This window comes from Alosa sapidissima, chromosome 14 (assembly GCF_018492685.1).
Source record: "Alosa sapidissima isolate fAloSap1 chromosome 14, fAloSap1.pri, whole genome shotgun sequence".
NCBI classification, from domain to species: Eukaryota; Metazoa; Chordata; class Actinopteri; order Clupeiformes; family Clupeidae; genus Alosa; species Alosa sapidissima.
In genome coordinates, this window is record NC_055970.1 from 18,430,758 (window position 1) to 18,451,881 (window position 21,124).

Consider the following 21,124-nt stretch of genomic DNA (forward strand, 5'->3'; position numbering starts at 1 on the left):
CCCTGAACGACCAATACTCACTCTTGGATTAAATAAGAGACCTGTCCTTATCATATCTTTTTGTGATGCAATCTGAAAATTCTGCGTTCTTGCCGGTGAGTGTGTGTGTGCGAGGGAGTCTGGGCTCCAGATGGCCCACAGATTGCGGTGTCCTCTGCCTAGTGAGAGAGCCTACTTAAACAAAGTGCCCTTCAGTGTGACTTCTGACAGCTGAAGCTCCCTCAGACGATGGCCCTTGCATTCTAAAACCACGCCTGGCAACTTTGTATGCGGACCAGGTGCTTAGAACACACACATTCTTTATATATTTATTTATATCGCTTCATTAACATTTGTAATGAGACGACAGGGACATATCACCCCAGAGATGCATGACCATGGACTATACCATTGGTTAAGATTTAACAGAGGAAAGAAATACTGTGTGGAATGGATGGTAGTAGCCTAACCACACCAACCCAGTGTTTCAACCCAGTTGTCTTATGTCCCATAAAAGTCAGTTCTCGATCAGCTTCAGACTCCACAGTGTAGCCAACTGTGTTTGTGTCATCTCCTGTTCAGATAGACGAGTATGCTTCTCGTATGACCTCTAAAGTGCTTAAAATTATCCAAAGAGATCATCCTGAATAGTGTCACTGAACATGCCATGGTCTGCTCTTCTACTGGGCGATTTTGTGCCAACATGGTCTTCACAATGTTATTGAGACAGTGAGCTCTGAATTCGCACGTTTAAAAGAAGACAACCCGAAAGCTCCCTTGACATTAACTACATCTGTATTAAATGTATCACCACATAACTAAGGCGTATTGAGACGATTATGAGGTAACACAAGCCTTTTCCAAAGCCAGCACGAAGTAGGCTACATTGGTCCTAAATAAAGCCCACTGGAGATTTTCTCTCTAGCTTTAAGATGGATGGAATCAACAGGCAAGAGGAAGTAGCCTAATCTGTTTCGTGTAAACGATGATTTTGAACATGCCAATACGTCAGAGAAAAGCAAGACTCCAATAATGTTCAAGTTTGTGTGTCCCCGGAGAGTAACGGGAGCAGTGCTTTAAGGATAGCTTGCTAACGTTACATTGTATCAATGAAATCAAAGCACGTAGCAACCAGGAATGTTTCCGGTATCTAATTTGCATTTCTGAAGGAAAATCGTAACAAATGCATGTCGCTTGGGAGTGTAAATCTGTCGCTACATGTATGTTGTGCTATAGAAATGATTAACCTTAGAAATATGGGTGAATTTTGAGCCGAAACCCCTCTGTTGTGTGCAAGGCGGCTAGCTACGTGGGGGAAGGGGATGCTGTGACTGACGTCGATATAAGCGCTGAAGCTCGTTTCTTTTGTTAACGCGAAAATAACATTGCATGCCAACGCGTGACCAAATCCTCTCTAATTATATTTTAGTTGTACGTAACCAGATGAAACATATCTGACTTACCCGATGGATTTACCGCGGCGGGTGTTGCCATATTGCCTCGATGGAAAACAAAATGCAGAAATGAAAATGACGCACAATTCAGGACGCCCTGGGAAAGACAATCCACTCAAGTGTTTGGCACGCGAACTCGATTCAGCTGCCTAGGACATTCGCATGCATGAAGGCTGAACGATACATGAAAACAGTCGACCGAAAACTTGTATTTTATATTCGTTTACGTGGGAGTATGTTACAATTTCGAGCTTACAGACTGAAAAATGCAAGATGTCTGAAGTGTAGCCTAACACCGCGAGAGTTCACTTGAATTAATTAATACTGTATCCCAGCTTTAAATTAGACTCAAAGAGGGAGCAAGTCAAGCATGTATTTGAGCTAGGATGTGATTGAAACCAGTAGAAATTGTGGGTTTCACAATCCAGATTAGACCGGTTGTAAAAAGTAGCCCAATGCCAACGAAATAAATTGACGCGCCTTATTAGTCCATATTGAAATAACTGTATTCCATTAAATAAAATATTCCAAGAATATTTTAATACGCAATAGAAAATAAACGGTTGAAATTCACTGTGGTAAAAGAAAGACATAATGTCAGTTAAATTTAACCTAAAATCTCTGGAGGGTTTCCTCATTAATCAGTGGCCACGTGGCAATCAAACATATTCTATGAATAGAACTTAAAATAGGTCGCATCAATTTGATTCTTCGTGTTCTTATACCCTAACTGACAGACAATTTCATCCCTTTAATAGGCTTTTCTTTATTATAGCCTACAACATGAAGTTAGAGGAAGAGTTATTATTGAAATTGGGATTATGAAATTGGGATGTACTTATCATTGGCTCTTTCACTTTGTTTTGGGGAGTTGGACAGCACAGCGCCTGTTCCATTAAATTATACACACCCCATTAGTTTACAACAGACCACTGACAGATCCAACGCATGGCGTAGAAATGTAGTTAATAAAAGTGATAAGAATCAAATGTACTGAATATACTTGCTATGGACTGGTGATAATTCCTTAAAATTGTGTTTCTTGGAGGGAAACTTATCTCCTATTTGGAGGATGAGCAGTTCTCAGAAAAAGAAGTTGGGTTTAGTGAGTTAGAGTTAGGTTGAAGCATTTATTTATTTTCCATTCACAAATGTGCACAACCTAAATATGGCATTCCTCATGTCTATAGAAAAAAGTGGCATAAGTGTATGAGGATAATTTATTTTAAAATGTCTCCAAATGTGTGCTCAGAGCAAATCAATCACTAAATGTTCTGATCTATTTTTTTCTTTCTACAGAACAAGTCATCTTTGCACTAAAATTGAATCTTTCCACCATACTCATTGTAATAAAAACGATTACAAATTGCGGTGTCTAAAATTGTAATTGTGTTTTGTGTTCTTGCATTTCATCACGGTTTAGCCAATAATTATTCTTATGAACTAGTGCCTGGTAAGATTTTGTGTAGACTCTTCTGTCTTTTCCAGAAGGCTACGTGATGCAGGGCAAGGCTCACTCTGCAGTCAAACAGGCCCAATTTGACATGCAACAGAAGCATCTGACATAACACAATCTGACCTCTTGAATATTTATCTGTTAATCCAAGCTGCCTCCTTCTGCCAGCCACGGCACGCATTGACCATTTCCTTTTCCTGTAGGCCGTACAGCATTTTGTAGCGTTCCCATGAAAACAGACTTTATATCAAAGGAGCCTTATGTAGCGTCAATTATATTGATTCCCTAAGGACAAGTAAAGAGCTGTGTGTTGTGTTGTGTTGTGTTGTGTTGTACTTGTGCACTAATGTGAAACAAGCGCCAGGAGTTGGCCTGTTTGAAATAACACTGGTGGCACTTGGGACATCTCTTGTGTCCAGCAGAAAAAGATGTAATAAGCTCTATAGCATAACATCTACGCATAAAAGGCAACATGGAATAGGAGTCTCGAAGCAAGCGCTGTGGTCCATTATATCATTGTGGAGTGGACACAGCTGTTTTGGGATGACCACAGCTGATGAGTACTTCACCAGCAACAGTAATCTTGCTGGTGAATCAACAATGCATTCAGAACACATGGCTAGGTATGATGGGGCATGAAGTGCTTGTCTAAACAATTGGGATTTTGTATGCTTGTACATGTAGGAGTGTGTGTGTGTGTGTGTGTGTGTATGTGTGTGTTTGTGTGTGTGTGTGTGTGTGTGTGTGTGTGTTTGTGTGTGTGTGTGTGTGTGTTTGTGTGTGTGTGTGTGTGTGTGTTTGTGTCTGTGTGTGTGTGTGTGTTTGTGTGTGTGTGTGTGTGAGTGTCTGCTCCCAAGAATATCCGAAAGCAGGAGTTCAGCACGTAGGTCCAAACAGCCCAACCTGTTCTTAAGCTGCAATAAACAGACAGTTGGGCTTGTTTGCCCTTGACCTGGAGTGTTTTTCCTGTCGGACAGGTAGCCCAGTGCCACGGCAGGACGAGCAGCACCTCCGACAGAAACATCCAGAACGCAGGAGGGGTGAACGTGAGCACCAGAATCGAGCTGCCAGTTGTCTCACAATAACATCAACCCCCCCGGGGCCAGGCGAAGACACTTTCTCACTTTGACGTCTAATTGGACGGAACCCTTTTGTGTTTCACAATAAGGCAGTGGCCTGGAAGATGCTGGTGCTGGTGTCTGGGTGAAGTCAGGGCGTTCCAGCCTCTGTCCTGTTGCATTGTCTCATAACGAGGAACTGCAGGGGACAGCACCAGGAGGGCAGTGTGCTTAATGGACCAAGTGCCAGACCGTTTAATTGTGCCAAACCCGAAGGAAGTCTGTATGTAGGCGTGCAAATGTTTTTTTTGGCAAACTATGCAGGAATATAACTAAATGCAGGAATGTGTCCATTATCTTGACTAGGTAGATACTGATGCCTGCATACCTAGGCACATGCATGCATACATATGCATAAAAGAAAACTGGGATGCAGAATCACATATAGACACATGCAGAGACTAACACTATGCATAAAGACATGAGCACTCTCTCTCTCTCTCTCTCTCTCTGTCTCACTCTCTCTCTCACACACACATACACAGGCAGCAGGACAGGCAGCAGGCTGGAGAGCGAGTGTGCCGGTGGTGATTGAGTGTGCGTGCGAGTGCTGCTGTGCCTGGCTGCACGAGTCTCTCTCGCTCTCTCTCCCTCTCTTTTCCTATCCCTCTCTCTCCCTTTCTGTCTCTCTCCTCCTCTACTCCCTCTCTCTCCCTTTCTCTCTCTCTCACCCTTTACTCCCTCTCTCTCTCTCTCTCTATCTATCTCCCTCCCTCCCTCTCTCTCTATTCCTTTCTCTCCCTCTCTCTCTCTACTCCTCTTTCTCTCTCTTCCACTCTCTCCAGTGTGTTTGTGCATGTGGAGTCGGAGGAGGAGGCAGTCTGTTGCTGCCCTGGGCTCCACTCTCCACACGCGGGGCGATGCAGCAAGGGTGAGAGAGGCAGAGCGGTGCAGCAGCTGCCCCTGCCCCCCCTCCTCCCCCCCAACAGCTCCAGCTCCCAGTTCCTGCTTCTCCTGCTCCTCCTGCTCCAGCTCCAGCTCCTGTTCCAGCCTCAGCTCCTGCAGCCCTAGTCGGGAAGACGCCAGTCTGCCAGCCAGCCAGCCAGCCAGCCAGCCGGTCCACCCTCCGCACACCAACATGTGAGAAGAGCAGGTATGCAGCGATCCTCTCTGCCAACCATCCCGACAACTCTTCTTCTCTCTGTGTGTGTGTGTGTGTGTGTGTGTGTGTGTGTGTGTGTGTGTGTGTGTGTGTGTGTGTGAGAGAGTGAGGGAGTGAGTGTGTATCTGTGTGAGAATGTTGCTTCTGCTGTGCTGCTGTTCCTTTGATCTGGAAGGGAGCGGGAAGTCGGACATGGAAGTCCAGCCCAGCCTAGCCCAGCAGGTGCTCTCTTTTCAGACTTATGTGGGAGGCGAGAGTGGCTCGTCTGGTCTGGGGAAGTGAAAGAGTTCGGATTGTTGTCCGTTCATTTTGTGGTCAGAGTGCTTGCCTTTTTTTTTTTTTGTTTCTTTTGGGACAGTGGTTTTTCATTTGTTTGTTGACACATTTTCAAAGCTCAGTTCATAATTCTTAATAACAGAGGTTATGGAATATTTGATCTGCAGAGGTGAAGTCTTGTGCTGTCTTTTTGTATGTTTTATATGTGAATAAGCTTGAGGGCTGAAAGTTTACAGCAGTCGCGATGATGAAATAATGATTGATTTTTAGTCAGGTTTCAACTCCAAAGACAAGACATCACTGAATGCATGTAAAGTAGCAATTTTGGTGTAAAAACTCAGTGTTTCTTTACTGTGTATATTCCACAGTATTTTGTAGTCATATATTTTCAAGGAGCTTTGCCTGAAAGCACTGAGACAATAGCAGCGAAAATATATTAATATATCACAAAACAACATTTCACACAAAAATGTTTAATAATATTGTGCTGCGAATCTACTCACCGATAACTTGTTAATATCCACAAATTCTTATGCTAGGGGATACAATGGCCAAGCATGCAAAACTACTTAGAAGTAAATCTTCCCAGTCTGAAGTCTTAAAGCAAATTAATTGGGTTGAGAGAAATGACCCACTGAAATGCAATAGATCTCAGTTTCATTAGTTCCTCCTCCAGATCTATTGAGTTTTTTTTTTTATTTGTTTTTACACATTTATTCATTTATTCATTCATTCAGTCCAGTCTAGTAATGTGTTGTTAAAGTTATTAGTTTGTGCCTTAGAGAGTGAATGTGGTGATAAAAAATATAAATCTTAACAGACCAATGACAAGGAGATATGCTTCCATAACGACTGCTACAGCAATAACCTATTGTTTTCACAATGAATTGTTCTTTCTCCCCAAGGAGTTACAGTTTGTGCTACAAAGCAAAATATATCTGAGGATACTGTAGTCATTTGAGGCCGTATCACTCCACTCTGAGAGGGCCACCCGGGGCTTTAGCATGGCACTTTGTTCACTATTAATACCCACTGCTGACAAAGATGGGCATTTATGAAGATTGGGGAGTCAATAGAACTTGCTGTCAGCAGGGCACTGCTGTGTGGATTTTTGTGCGGTTTCAGCCAGGAATGAGGCGTATGCAGTTGCAAGAGCAATCGCTCGAGGAGGGATAGGGAAGAGGGGAGGGGGGTGGGCTCCTCCATGTCCTCTTTTCTTAGTGTCAGAGAGAAATTGGCAGACCGGGAGAGACTATCGGCACGGGGAGAACACAGGGTGGTGGTGGTGTGTGTGTGTGTGTGTGGGGGGGGGGGGGGGGGGGGGGGGGCGGATGCAGCCCGCAGCATCTTCTGGCACCAAGAGGACAGATCTGTATCAGGATCAATGGGCTATTTAGAAATGATTACAGCGTGTACTGACACTTCTGCCGCTCTGAGAGATCTCTGCCACCAAAGTTGGTGTGAAATACAAGTAGCAGTACAACAAGCCGCAAAGAAGAAACCACATTCATGATTTGACAGTTTTTTGTTTATTGGCACAGCTTGCCCTTGCAGCCCAAAACAGTTTTGCTCATTGCCTTGCACAGCTGTTGATTCTGAGCATTACTCTGTGATTACTTGATTGTCATCCCAGTATTGAGTTGCTGTCTTTAAAGCTCATAAATAGCAATAGTTTTATGTTTAGCAAATAATCATCTTCAGTGCTAAATGGATACATTAGATACTTTAAATAAATCGCCTAGAAGATATTCAGATTGTTTCCAAGTAAAAAAAAGACGTCAGGAAATCAATAATGTGCATCCATTTCTCTGTGCCAAGCAGAGCCTTTCTCACTTGGAATATAAATTCACATAGACTTCAGTCTAGCAGCAGTACAGGGCTGCTTTCAGTAGGCAATGCATCGGCTGGACCCCTGCCCACCAGCGAGCTACGCTGGACATTGAGAACACACTCCTCAAGTCCAAGTTGTTTGGAGTGTCAGGCCTTCACTCAATAAGTCTGTCTTATGTGTGCTATAAATCCAAGGTCTTTGCCTAGCGAGACCCAAGGTCTTCGTCTGTCCTTCTGAGAGTTTCGGTGTCAGTGTCAGTGTGTGTTGCTCTTTGTGAGCATATGCAACATTCTGCAGATCAGCTCCACCCTGCTGACAGAGTCACTGTAAATGTTGTGGGCACACACACACACACACACACACACACACACACACACACACACACACACACACACACACACACACACAAGCACAGGGGGACATATTTGATGGACAGGTCCCACCACAAACTAACAAACTAATAATAGGCCTTATACATTTTTGTCTGGGGGACTCAATAAAGAGGGACACTGACACACACAAACACACACACACACACACACACACACACACACACACACACACACACACACAGTTTTACTTTCTTGACAGCACACAATGCCCTTGACAATTCTTTTGGCCTCAAGGTGCCCATTCGTGACCACTCCTTCTCTGTTGACACCGTCGATCTATAGACGGAAAAGAGTGTATCATTTTTTCTTTTCTCCCGCTCTACCTCTGTCTCTTATTTCACGCCCCACTGTGCCCTCACAAATCCCCGATGGATGCTGGTGGCAGGTAGCCCGCCAAGTGGCTCTGGAGGTGGGGGAGAGGCGAGGCAGCTTCCATGTGGCGCTGTCCGTCGATGACCGCCTGCTGAAGGACTGCCCAGACATTCTCCTCTACCTCCTCCTGTGATGTTGGAGTGGGGATATAAAACACAAAGGGTCTTCTTCCAAAGCGCAAATAAATATACAATGTTCTAATGCTGAAGAGTGTTGGTGCTGTCAGGGTGAAGAGATATGCAGTGTTCTAATGCTGAAGAGTGTTGGTGCTGTCACAAGGGTGAAGAGATACATGTATGCAGTGTTCTAATGCTGAAGAGTGTTGGTGCTGTCACAAGGGTGAAGATATATGCAGTGTTACTTCTAATGCTGAAGGGTGTACAGTAGGTGCTGTCACAAGGGTGAAGAGATATGCAGTGTTCTAATGCTGAAGAGTGTTGGTGCTGTCACAAGAGTGAAGAGATGTTCTAATGCTGAAGAGTGTTGATGCTGTCACAAGAGTGAAGAGATGTTCTAATGCTGAAGAGTGTTGATGCTGTCACAAGGGTGAAGAGATATGCAGTGATCTAATGCTGAAGAGTGTTGATGCTGTCACAAGAGTGAAGAGATGTTCTAATGCTGAAGAGTGTTGGTGCTGTCACAAGAGTGAAGAGATGTTCTAATGCTGAAGAGTGTTGATGCTGTCACAAGAGTGAAGAGATGTTCTAATGCTGAAGAGTGTTGGTGCTGTCACAAGAGTGAAGAGATGTTCTAATGCTGAAGAGTGTTGGTGCTGTCACAAGAGTGAAGAGATGTTCTAATGCTGAAGAGTGTTGGTGCTGTCACAAGAGTGAAGAGATGTTCTAATGCTGAAGAGTGTTGGTGCTGTCACAAGAGTGAAGAGATGTTCTAATGCTGAAGAGTGTTGATGCTGTCACAAGAGTGAAGAGATGTTCTAATGCTGAAGAGTGTTGGTGCTGTCACAAGAGTGAAGAGATGTTCTAATGCTGAAGAGTGTTGGTGCTGTCACAAGGGTGAAGAGATTTACAATGTTCTAATGCTTAAGAGTATTGGTGCTGTCACAAGAGTGAAGAGATGTTCTAATGCTGAAGAGATGTTCTAATGCTGAATAGTGTTGGTGCTGTCACAAGGGTGAAGAGATATACAATGTTCTAATGCTTGTAGGAGACTCAAATCATTTCTATGTCTGACTTTGCACATCAGCATATTCCTTTGATGAAAACCACAGGGATGAATAATGTGTGCCTCCAGTTCCCAACTAAACATCATGTCTTTTGAACTACCTACCATGAGACCTTGCCACAGGACCTCGCTTCAGAACAATACTTGTACTCTCAAAAGTCCAATCTCACTGGAGGCCACAGCGAGTCTGTACAGAACAGTGGACCCCAATAAGCGTGGCCGGGTTGGAGGGGAGCTCCTCCAGTGGAGGTCAGCCAGCGGAACAGAATCAGGGGAGCAATTTGGACTTGTCTAGACAACTAAATCTAGACTTAAGACCAAACTGTTCTCAGATGCTTTCTGCTAACTATGTCAAGTTACAAATTCTGAATCTGCCTTTATAATTATTCTACCTTGTCTTTTATTACTTTTTTTTACTACTTTTGCCTTTGTTTTTGCTTACTAATTATTCTTTATTTTTAAATGATTTTACCTTGTGTTTTATGTTTTCTTTTTATTATGATCTTTACCTTTTAACTATTCTTTGACTATATTGCCCTTCTATGCTTTTATTTGTTATTATTGTTTGGTTTTGTTTATGTAAAGCACATTGAATGACCTCTGTGTATGAAATGCGCTATATAAATAAACTTGACTTGACTTGTCATGGCGAGGCGCTGGCCGTGGATTTATGGTCCGGCAGCTTGTTTTCTCTCCCACCTGAAATACATGCCACATCAGCAGCTCCCTTTAATTTGTTCCCTGCTCCTGCAAGGCCTACATGTTCTGCAATCGATGATCGGACCTTGTCTGAAGGGTTAGCGAGTTACAATTGCTGGTGCCACTTCCCATCTATCTGTTGCTCTACTTGAGCGGTTTTAGTTTTTTTTTGTTGCCATTCAGTTCCTGGGTCTCTTTGTGATGTTGAGGAGATAGAAGTGAGGCCCTTAAGGAGAAGGCTGCATGCAAGAAGGCTTTGGTGGTGCCACTTGTGTCTCTGAAGAATCTCTGATCCCCATCTGGCTTCATTGTGATGTGTGTGTGTGTGTGTGTGTGTGTGTGTGTGTGTGTGTGTGTGTGTGTGTGTGTGTGTGTGTGTGTGTGCGTGTGTGTGTGAGAGAGGGTAGCCAGTGAACACACCAGATGCTCTCTGGCAGATGGGGTCCTGATGACTGGTGAATGGAATCATGAATCCTGATGGGGTCCTGATGAATGGAATCATGCCCCAGAAATCTGCCACCAGACAGAATAAAAGTTTTTAAAAAAATAATAATAAAAAAACTTTTTTAAAACTGAAACATGGATGCCAACGTGTCTAACGTGGGCGGTAAAGAAGCTCCACCAGAGTCTCAGAGCCTCCCCTCATCTGTGCTTTCTGCTGGTGAGTGACACATCAGTGTGGATAGTGGCGTGTGGGAGAGTGGTTATCAGCACAGCCAGCGTCGACTCTCGCCCGGCACACCGCGATTAGGCTCTTAATCACAGTGGGCAATTATGAGTATACGCTCGGTGTCGTGCTGGCGCAGGGCTTTAAACGATAACACTATGGGGGAAGGAATGTATCTGCTCTGGCAGGGAATAAAGGGCTTGGACTGATGAGAATGGCTAAAGGGGAGATTACTTGGGGCATTAATTCACGCACAGAAGAGCCGACTGCTGAAGACGCCCCCACCGTAACCCACCCACGCCCAGGGTCCCCCTCTCTTGGTCTCTTAGCGATCCCATTACTCATCAATATTTACGCGTGGCGATGATGGATCAACAGCGGGCCCTGACTGGGAGATTTTGACCAGAGTCACTGCCTCACAAAGACAATTCATCATCTTAATTAGAAGCCCAAAGCTGTGCGCGATTGTCATTCATCATCTAACGCCGCTACTGCCGCCACCGCCAGTGCGTTGGAGCAGCACACTCCAGTTGTTGCCGGCCCGTGCTGAGTTTTCATAATCCTTCTGTGCGCCTCATTTCTTCCCCACAGGGTTGATCACACAGGGTTGAGACACGTCATGTCGTCTCTGCCATGAAGCCCATGATGATACGGGCCTGGTAAATGATGGCCCTTGTGATTTGAATGTGCAGAGCGTAGACAGAAGCCAGTCAACCTGTTTGCTCTGTTCATCAAACATCTTCACAATGCAAAACATTTGACTTGACTTTCTCATACCGATTTGTATTTAGGTTCATTTATCAAAGCTAGTATTTCAGAGAAAGTATTAATATTGACAGCAGCTTGTTATGTGCTAGTACCTGCACAGAGCAAACTCCATTTCATCTGTTCATTTTGTGGAGATAACAGATCTGAAATGTTTTTTTTTAATGTCTGAGTCTATTTCTTTCAAGGCTCAGAGAGTCTATCAAAACAGTGGTGCACCACATTTGCTCCATGTTAAGTTAATTTAGAGATAAAAACTGTCCCTTTCTGGAGTCTTCGCTTGGCGGAGTCAGATGTAATTCTCCATTAAATTGCTAATGGCGTTACCAAGGTTACTGTTGCCTTAGTCCTTGGGAGAGCATTGCTGTTCAATAACAAGAGGGGTAAGAGCACCCCCCTCACACACACACACACACACACACACACACCGACATTCTGTTATTTAGGTTTGATTGCTTGTTACTGTGAAGTATGCAATGCATCCCAAAATATGCTGACATGGTAAAAACTGGAAGTGTGGAAGTGATCCTTAAGGTCGACCATCAAAGGGGTCTTTCAAATCTTACGGCCCTGCCGAGATGCATTATTAAGGGCGATTACTTCCCCCCAGGTCCTTTGGGCTCCTCAACGTGCCTGTCAGCTCTGTGCGCTGGTCGTCAGGGGAAAAGGCCTGCGCCTGCCAAAAAGTTCCCCCTCAAGGGTAATGTGTTGCCAGGTTCTCACCGGAGACCCCAAACTTGCTTCATGGTAACAAACTGAAATTATACAGCCAGTACTGCAGCCGATCGGAAGCACACATCTTCGCAGGTGCCAAAATCTACTTAACATCAAGTAACATTCAATTCAGAGCGTAGGAAACAAAAGCACCAGGCTCATGCTAGGTATATCATCTCCTCTATCAACAGCATTAGAAATGAACTTGGCCCTCTCTGAAGTCCCTCTTGATTTTGATTGTTCAGCGTTCCTATGAGCTTAATGTGACCAGGGCCAGTAATATGGAGATGTTATTGCTCTGGCTTTTGGCTCAGAAATGAACCACTCTGACTGGAAATGCAGAATGTGTGTGTGTGTGTGTGTGTGTTTGTGTGTGGGTGTGTGTGTGTTTGTGTGTTGGGGGGATGCACCGGTTCATATGGCAGTAAAATCCCTTCAATGTGGAGAGTGAACTCAATCCCATTACGTCATGATGTTTCGTTGAGCGTGGGTCGTAGATCACATCAGGCCTCAGTGCTACTTTACAGGCAGCTGGAGATCAAGTGCCAGACGCAGCCCCCTCCATCAGAGGAGGAACACCACGGCCGACTGGGCTGATTTAGATGCACCTCTGCACTTAACGGCCCAATCAAAGCCAAATGATTGGCTCCAGCGTGCTGTCACTTGTTTAGCTTCAGGATTTAATTAGCCAGAGAGGACAAAGAGGCTGCTTTAAAAAAAAAAAAGCAAACTTCAGCCCATCTCAGAGGTGTTGAGCATGCATCTTCCACACAGCACTGGTTGGAGGGTGAGTCAGGTGAACAGGAGAGGCCCTGCTGCGACTGCGTGATTGTCCCATCAGCGCAGGTCCAGGTATATTATTACACGGCCATATCATTAGTCTGGTCTGAGAGCACCGAAATGGAGCCACTCGGCTCCTAAATGGTTCAGCGGTGGCGGCGAAAGACTGCGCCGGCTGTCTCGCTCCAGACCCTCACAGTAGATTAAGGTGATAGATGGACAGGCAAATACACAGCTCAGTTTCAAAATGAACTTGGCTAGAAGCACGGGGCTGAAGTCTACAGATCGCATTGGAACCTCTTTCTTACTGTGGTTGTGGGGGGGGGGGGGGGGGTATGCACTTTGCCATTTCCATCATGGTGATCTGTTGAACAAAGTGCATCAGGAATTTGTTGGAGGTTGCAAAAGCTAATAGCATCAGAGGATGAGATGGTGTCAAACACACCATCTCTAAAAGAGTATAGCCTGTGATGAATGATTTATGAGTTTCACCACACTGAACCATCTTCATTTGACACTGAATAAAGTGTTGGCCCATAAAGACAACGACTCACGAGATGAGAGGGTCTCCTCTCACATGGCTTCTGAGAGTCGAAGATTAAACTTACTGGATCTCCAGCAGCTCCCTGATCACATGTTTGAGCTTGACACAATAAGGATTTGGATGTCAGAGCTCCTAAAATTAGCTATCCTACTTGGACGGAGCCTAGAAAAGTAGCGCCTACATATCAAAAAGCCCTATCAGTGGAACAAAGGAGCTGTAGAGCTGTGCCAAGGCAGCTCGATTCCACGATTCCAGCACAACAGTTACAAATGAGGGTTTAAATCAAAAGCCCATGCCCCTCAATAGGCCCTACAGTCATGCAGTGGGCCTTTATGAAATTGAAAGAAGCCTGTTGACAGCTGGCGGACTGCAGTGGAGATATTTGCTGAGACCTCGGTCTGTCCTTCTCTCTAACTGTGTTTTATTGCCATACTCAGGGCTGCATTACATTTCTTATTTGCCTTGTCCGGATTTATCGGTATAGGTGTTGGAAAGCGGAGATGAGTCACTCCGCTTCACTTTTCCACAAAGTAGCCTCACTGATGATCGACGGGGGCCCTGACACCATTTACAGTGCTCGCTTTTTTATCACGTCATTTGATGCAAATCAGATTATGTGGCCCGTTTATTAATTATTCCGAATGGACAAGGGTAATTACCACGAAGTAATCAACCATATTCATGCTAATGGAGGATTTATGAACTAAAGTTTTCCGATCGTGTCCGGACTGTAAAAATGATTGATGCCCCGGGCACTAGGTATTGACAGAATCCTCTCCACTCTCCATAAGTATAAACAAAATGTCTATCGATCGCCACCTCAACCCTTCCCTCCTTTTTTTATCCATACATCTCGGTGCACAGAAGTAGCCTTTGTAGCATCAGAGCGGTCGAAGGTGGTCTTGGCAGAGTTTTCTCTCGAAATGTTTTAAGATGTGGGATTTCCTGCATTGGCAGAGGGTCATGCTGATTATGAGGGCACGGTCGAATGAGCTGGCCGTTTAAGTGGTCAGTCAGGGCGCTTCTGCTTACCATGCACAGTTTGCTGGGGGCGCGGGATGGAATAATTGATCCGTGCTCCTTTGTTTTAATAGCCAGACCGAACCTCGTTGACCCCTGCCAATGCTGTGTTCTTCTTGTGTCTGCTCATTAAGGATCAATAAGAGGGCCTTGGAGGAGATTCATTGAACAAGCCAGGGCAGAGAGGGAGAATGAGACGGTGCCAAGCAGAAAGCAGGCGCCCAGAGCCAAGCCACCTCCAGACCTGAAGCAGCGGTCAAAATTGCATTAAATGCACATTATGACGCTGTCTTAGCAGGAAGCTATTTGAATATGACTGACTACCAAGGTCAACGCAGAGCACTGCCATTTTGCAGCCCAAAAAAAGACCAGGGTCTATTAATAGCACTGAATACATTAGGCAATATAACAGGCATGCCAGTATGTACTGTAGTTACAGTAGGCCAAGGAAAAATGTCTTGTCTTTCACACGGGGAGCTTGTGTTGTGCCAAGAGTCCTTACGCGAGTCCTTTGTCCTTGTCTCTCTTTCACACCAAGCTCGGGGATCAGGATGATCGCCACGGCGACATGCTTCTGTGAGGACAGACAGCAGCGATGGAGACGACGCCGGACCCCGAGTTCGTGGATGTGGACAAAGGCCTGACCCTGGCATGCATCGCCTTCCTCTGCCTGCTGTTGGTCGCCATGATCATCCGCTGCGCCAAGGTCATTATGGACCCGTACAGTGCCATCCCCACCTCCACCTGGGAGGAGCAGCACCTGGAGGACACAACATCAACATAACACACACGCATAAACACACACACACACACACACACACACACACACACACACACACACACACACACACACACACTCACACACAAATACTATCATGCCTCCATTTAAAGATAAAAAATAGCACTTAAGTCTGAAGACATGTAGGGAAGACATACAGTAAACAATTAAAACTATGCTATAGGATGTGTTAACATATGTATACGCCCTTGCACTTGTGCTTCGCTCGTGTAATGCATGCAAACACAAGCATGCATTCAAATGCACATGCTTCAAGAACCACACTAAAGCCCTCCCATGTTTGGCCAAGAGGGGGATTGGTGTGGACGGGGAACATTAGCCATTCCAACAGTCAAGCACATGAACTACATCTCAAACTACCTACTGAGCTCAGCCTCCTTGGCTGGCATACATTCCATCCAGAATGAAGACAACACACACACACACACACACACACACACACACAGTGTGTACTGTGCTTTGTCAAACTTCAGACTGTCGCCTACATCACAAAGCCAGACAGAGAGGATTTTCCATCCAGAGATGCAGGACCACATCTCCCATTGTGAACATTGTGTCTGAACCAATAGCCAATGCAAACTGAACTATAGTATGGAACAATCACAGCAAGAACCTTTAATTTCAAATGAATTCCAAGTAAATAGTCATCTACATTTTGTACATTTTCTAGTTACGGTGATGGAGATATGCTGACCCAAATGCTGACTGATGGGTTTCGGACAGAGGACCAGTGGGGCCTGATAACGGGTCTCGCAGGGTGGCCTTGTAGGAGTTACGCTGTAAAAAAAACAGCAGTGCCTCTTAATTCATTTATCACGTCAGAGCAGCTCAGTGGGCGACAGGTGCCGGTGCGCCACTGGAAACTGGGAGTTCAGTAATCCTCCAGCCAACCCCTATGACCGCAAAAGTGCACTGCTGACTTAGAGGACACTCTCAAAAAACCCCTTTAGCTCCATACAAACATTTTCTGCTCAGTTTGCCCAGCTGTCTTTGATTATGCTGTAGCTTGAACAATCTGATTGACTCGCTGATGAATTTGATTTCTTGCCTTTATGTTAGCTCCTTGCCTAGACTGAAGTTTGTACGTATGTCTGTAAAGAGTGAAATTATAGTCTTGACTGCATGTTATTAAGTGCCTCAGCTGAAACCACAGAGATTGTCTTGACTTGTTTCCCTATTTTACAAATGTCCACAATAAGGGAGGGGCAAGAATAGAGCTCATTTTAATCTGTTTATAGTTACTCTTAATAAAAGACTGCAATGAAATGAAAGTATTGTATTGTGCACCAATTTTAATTTGGTGAAATGTGTGACACTCCACAGTCTTGCATGTTACAAGCCAATGTTTCAAACAGCAACGAATAACGACATATTACAAACTAAGCTATTGTTGCTGTGGCACCTTCACCATTTTAAACCGAAGACATAGACCAGTGAAAAAAACATAAGTCCTTGCTGACAAGCTGAAACGTGAAGCCCGAGAGCTGATTGCGTTTTGTTGTCGAGTGGTGCCTGTGTTGCATTAGAGCTCTATTGTTTCACATGGAACATTGTCTCCAGTAACCACAGGCTTGATGGAAAAGGTCAGAGTCACCCGGGAGTCTAATCTGAGCTGAGCAGCATAAGGACACCATTCATTCCTAACATTCACTGAGGCTGGGGCCTGACCGTCTGATGTGTGTGTGTGTGTGAGAGAGGGAGAGAGAGAATGTTACATGCTGGCATCCTAATGACCACACATTTGCAGAGGCTGGGGCCTGACCGTCTGATGAGTGTGTGTGTGTGTGTGTGATAGAGAGTATGAGAACTTTACATGCTGGCATCCCAATGACCCCACGTTTGCAGAGGCTGGGCCCTGACTGTCTGATGTGTGCGTGCGTGCGTGTGTGTGTGTGTGTGTGTGTGTGTGAGAGAGAGAGTAGGAGAACTTTGCATGTTGGCATCCCAATGACCACTCATTTGCTTACAAAGAATCCCAAGCAGTTGTGTCCTCTGCTCACGCGTCAGTCTGCATTCTCTCTCTCTCTCTGTGTCTCACTCTAGTTCTCTGAGCCCCTATCACTCAACACTCTAATGAAATATACATGCCAACCCCCTCCCCCAACCCAACCCAACCCAGTGGGCATGAGAGAAAGTTTTGTTTGCCTATCAAATTTCTCAGCCTGTGTTCTGCCCAGTGGTGTGTGGAAATGACTCAGTCAAGGATGAGAGTTGAGCTCTATAAGGACAGCTTTTCCACATGATCCCATCGATTTCTCATTCTCACAGAGAGCTGGGCTGCCTGGGCTGCTTACCACCACCACCGCTGCCCCGCGGTGAAGTAACGGTAGTGATCAGTGGTGCTGGATCAGAGAGCCTCACACACATCAAGCAGGGCTGGAGAGAGAATCTGACAGTTTTAAGGTCCCCGCTGCCTCTCGGTGGGGGAATAACCTCAGCCAATTAAAGCATCCGTGTAAGACGAAGGTGAGCGACTCCTCTACCGGCCGTGCGTGCAAGGTGGGGGCACTCTCTCAGGCGCAGCGTGCAGCTCCTGGAAGTGTCCTTCCCCGTGGGGATTCTATGAGGCTTGTCCTTCGCCCTCCACTAACCATAAGCTGTACACCCCTCCGACTCCAGCGCTGTCGGTGTGTGATTAAACCACAGCCATGGAGAGAGGACACACTTTCTCGAGAGGAAAATGGAGGGTTTTTTGAACATAGTTCTCCCAATGGCAGGAGCAGTTGCTTAATCAAGTCAAGAGGCCTTTGAGTCTTTGGGTTCTTTTCCAATTGATTTAAATGCAAACAGCCCTGTCGTTTTCTTGGCACCACAGGGTACACTTCAGTTAGAGCTTATTAAAGTTTGTTTGGACTGTAAATTGCATTAACGGTCTGCATTTGTATTTCAAATGAGCTTTTCCACCGTCTGTGCTTCACTGATACTATGTGACATGTCAATTAGTAGAGGGGATCTAAGTGCGCCATCCCCAAATATTCACTGAATAATGCTTTCTTCCTTTTTTTTCTTCTATCATTTCCTCAGAAAAATGTATGTATTCTGATGAAGTAAAGGGAAAATGAAGGTAACTGTTAATTGTCTTCCAAAAAAACCTTAGGCCCAAAGAAGAGATTAACATACATTGCATAATTCCCATATTTATTGCCAAAAATTCCTTGAATGGAGTCATTTATAATTCTTGGGCTTTTAATAGATATGGGACATCTATGCACATAAAACAAATCATATTAAATAATTTTCAAATGAAAGGAAATAATTTGAAGATAGGGAACACATTAATATTTAATGCCTCCCTTCTGACTGCTATCTGAGTACAATGTGCTGAGGCCTCTTATCTTTTAGACGCTGTTATATGCATATGTCTGGGATCTTTCCATTCAGGTGTTCCTATTCGGCCTCAAGGGTGTGGAGAGCAACTTCTGGAAGCACCTAAAGTAGTTAGAGCCCTGACCCTAGGCAACCTCTGTCCTGAAGTAAGAGCAAGAGGGGAAGTGAGAACTGCCCAAAGAAAGGCCAAGCCAGATCAATATTTACCTCGCCGGTGCCATTTAAAGGCCACATTTTCAGAAATCATTAACTTCTCCCGTTTTCCAACCCTGTGCTTGAGTGCATCCACACAAAGCACAGAAATCACCACACAAAAGATTTCTTCCGCCGCAGACTCCGCCATATGTCCACACAGCACATCTCCTGCAGCACTGCAAAACACACTGAAGGCCCCTCTGCACTGCAGGAGCTCTGCGAAAACAACGTACATTGCAGCCTGACAATTACATGGCCAAGTAAAATAATGAGTTTACATCAACCCTTTCCCTAAAGAAATAAATAAAAAAAAATATATAAATAAGTAGAATTTTTATTAATACAATTTTATTTTATTAATAGAATAAATAAATAACCAGTGTAATGAAGCATTGCGTAATATCAATGAGCAGCCACTACAAAGGCTGTGTAGCAGAACCTGGTGTTCACACACAGCAACACTGAAAGAGCTACAAATGGCCCCCTCGCTGTATTCCTCCCTCCTCTATAATATTAATGGGAATCAATTATTCTTAATGAGCTGGCATTTATAACCTGCTCTTGCATCAGCAGGTCTGTGCCTCTCTCGCCAGCGAACGAGTACATCGGCATGGATTTTCAGTGTGCAGCAGTGATTCCGGGGTACACCATTGATTAGCAGTGTTTGAAAACACTGGAACACACAAATGGAGATGGCATTAATATTGCATGCCGCAATCCCAGTGGCGCCACGGTGATGTTTGAGCCACTGCCCGCTCTACAGTCATAAAGCGCAGCCCCGAAACTCATTTCTGTGGTGCTGACTGCAACTTATTTGAGGGTCTGAATTACAACCCTAATATTTTATATCCCTATGTTTTTTGTGAGAGCAAATAGTGGTTTTAGCTGTACTCTCATTAAAAGATGGAAATGCTGCAACAGCATTTTCACACAAGGGAATAATTAGATTGGAATCAAATGGAAGCACTGATAACTGAGTGTATGCGGAATGGATCATTTATTTATATCAAGGGAACAGTGTGTGACCTCAACATGGCAGAGAGATGCCTGCCCTAGGAAATTGGTTGCAAGAAAATCTCCAAAGTGCAGGAGGATGCCTGTGGGCTGTGCCTGGGAAACATCCCTTGCCTTCTCACTATCCTTCATTTGGGTTTTGAGGTCATTGTTGCTGTGAAGTTCCCACCTGCGCTACATCAATAAAGGAGAGAGAGGATGTGTGAGAGAGAGAGTCATGTTTTACTACTCCATCTGGGTAAAGAAGGCAGGGGGTCTACGATGACAACTATCACTATTTCACCACCGTCACGGCGTAACAACAAACATGTTTGCTGAAACACACACACACAACATATTTGGCAACACACACACACACACAGAGCCAATACATCTTGGGTCCAGTGCTCTTTAGTGTTTGTGTGTGTGAGTCACACCGCATCGCCATGGTGACAGAGGGCTCTCGGTGCACTTCACTCCGCATGCTGGATGGTGCGTCCTCAACAGGATGGTTCCAATGCGTTTTCCGTGACAGGCTAATGGAGTGGCATGACATAACTATTGAAAATCCATTCATGGCAAACAGCACAGCCTGCTACCTGCAAACATTTCACACATACACACGACGTGGGGGAAAAAGAACACAACGGTTAGCTAAGTGTCACGATGTCTACAGTGGAAAATGGATGACACCTGCTTAATTGAACATGAGGGCTGTTTGTCTGATGCCAAATGTGTTGGATTGCAGTGAAATACGGAGTGCCAGTTGGTTGTTTACTGTTCAGCTTCTGGCTGGTTTAGCAAGTCCCAACTCATCAATACAAGTGGAGATGCATATTATTTACATGTAAATGTATTAGCTTCTCCAGTGCTGCTATGTCGAATAGCGCACACACAGACACACACACACACAGATGAGCACAGTATCAATTTCAGTGGCTCTCACTCAGACTTGCACTCCCCCTGTAGAGACTTCAAAGTGGCTAACATCATTTGAGTCCAAATTGCCATTCATATATACAGTTACTGGTGCAGAGTGTTAATAACTGACTACACTCTGGGAAAAGAAGATTATAAACCTTAACTCAATTGCCAAACTACTGTAACTCACTTTCAGTGGAAAGTCTAGGCAAAACTTTTTCTGGATGAAACGGTTAAAGAGGGGGACAAAAAACAAGACAAACACATTGTTCGTGTGAAAATCAGAGCGTTTATAATATGGGTCCTGAACCCACACACACAGTGGAACATAATACTGCCTTCAGTAACACAACAGAAAACAATACACAATGGCTCCTATTTCATACCAAATATTTATATACTGCTAGAACTAAAAAAAAAAAACGTAACTGCATCTCCCTGCGTGGTGACACTCCGTCAACAGACATTAAAAATGGCCATTCATTTTTGAACCACAGTACACGAGCAGGGCTACTGAGTGAGGTGTTGGCCAGCCTGG

At 44.8% G+C, this 21,124-nt stretch overlaps 3 protein-coding genes across 3 annotated transcripts in view; 1 reads left to right on the plus strand and 2 right to left on the minus strand.

Annotated features, from left to right (window-relative positions):
* arnt2 (aryl-hydrocarbon receptor nuclear translocator 2) overlaps positions 1-1,729 on the minus strand; it is a 39,735-nt gene extending 38,006 nt beyond the window's left edge. Inside the window, 1 exon segment of the mRNA XM_042061321.1 lies at positions 1,443-1,729. Within this exon segment, the coding sequence (XP_041917255.1) occupies positions 1,443-1,473 (31 nt within the window). The 5' untranslated portion in view covers positions 1,474-1,729.
* A 3,042-nt stretch (positions 1,730-4,771) lies between these two features.
* On the plus strand, positions 4,772-15,213 carry LOC121681395 (cortexin domain-containing 1-like). Its single transcript, XM_042061108.1, has 2 exons — positions 4,772-5,100; positions 14,890-15,213. The coding sequence occupies exon 2, from the start codon at positions 14,947-14,949 to the stop codon at positions 15,133-15,135; it is 189 nt and encodes a 62-aa protein (XP_041917042.1). The 5' UTR covers positions 4,772-5,100; positions 14,890-14,946; the 3' UTR covers positions 15,136-15,213.
* Positions 15,214-20,855: 5,642 nt separating this feature from the next.
* Positions 20,856-21,124, minus strand: part of fah (fumarylacetoacetate hydrolase (fumarylacetoacetase)) — a 10,124-nt gene continuing 9,855 nt past the window's right edge. Inside the window, exon 14 of the mRNA XM_042061100.1 lies at positions 20,856-21,124. This exon is cut by the window's right edge and continues 184 nt beyond it. The gene's annotated coding sequence lies outside the window, so the exon portion shown is untranslated.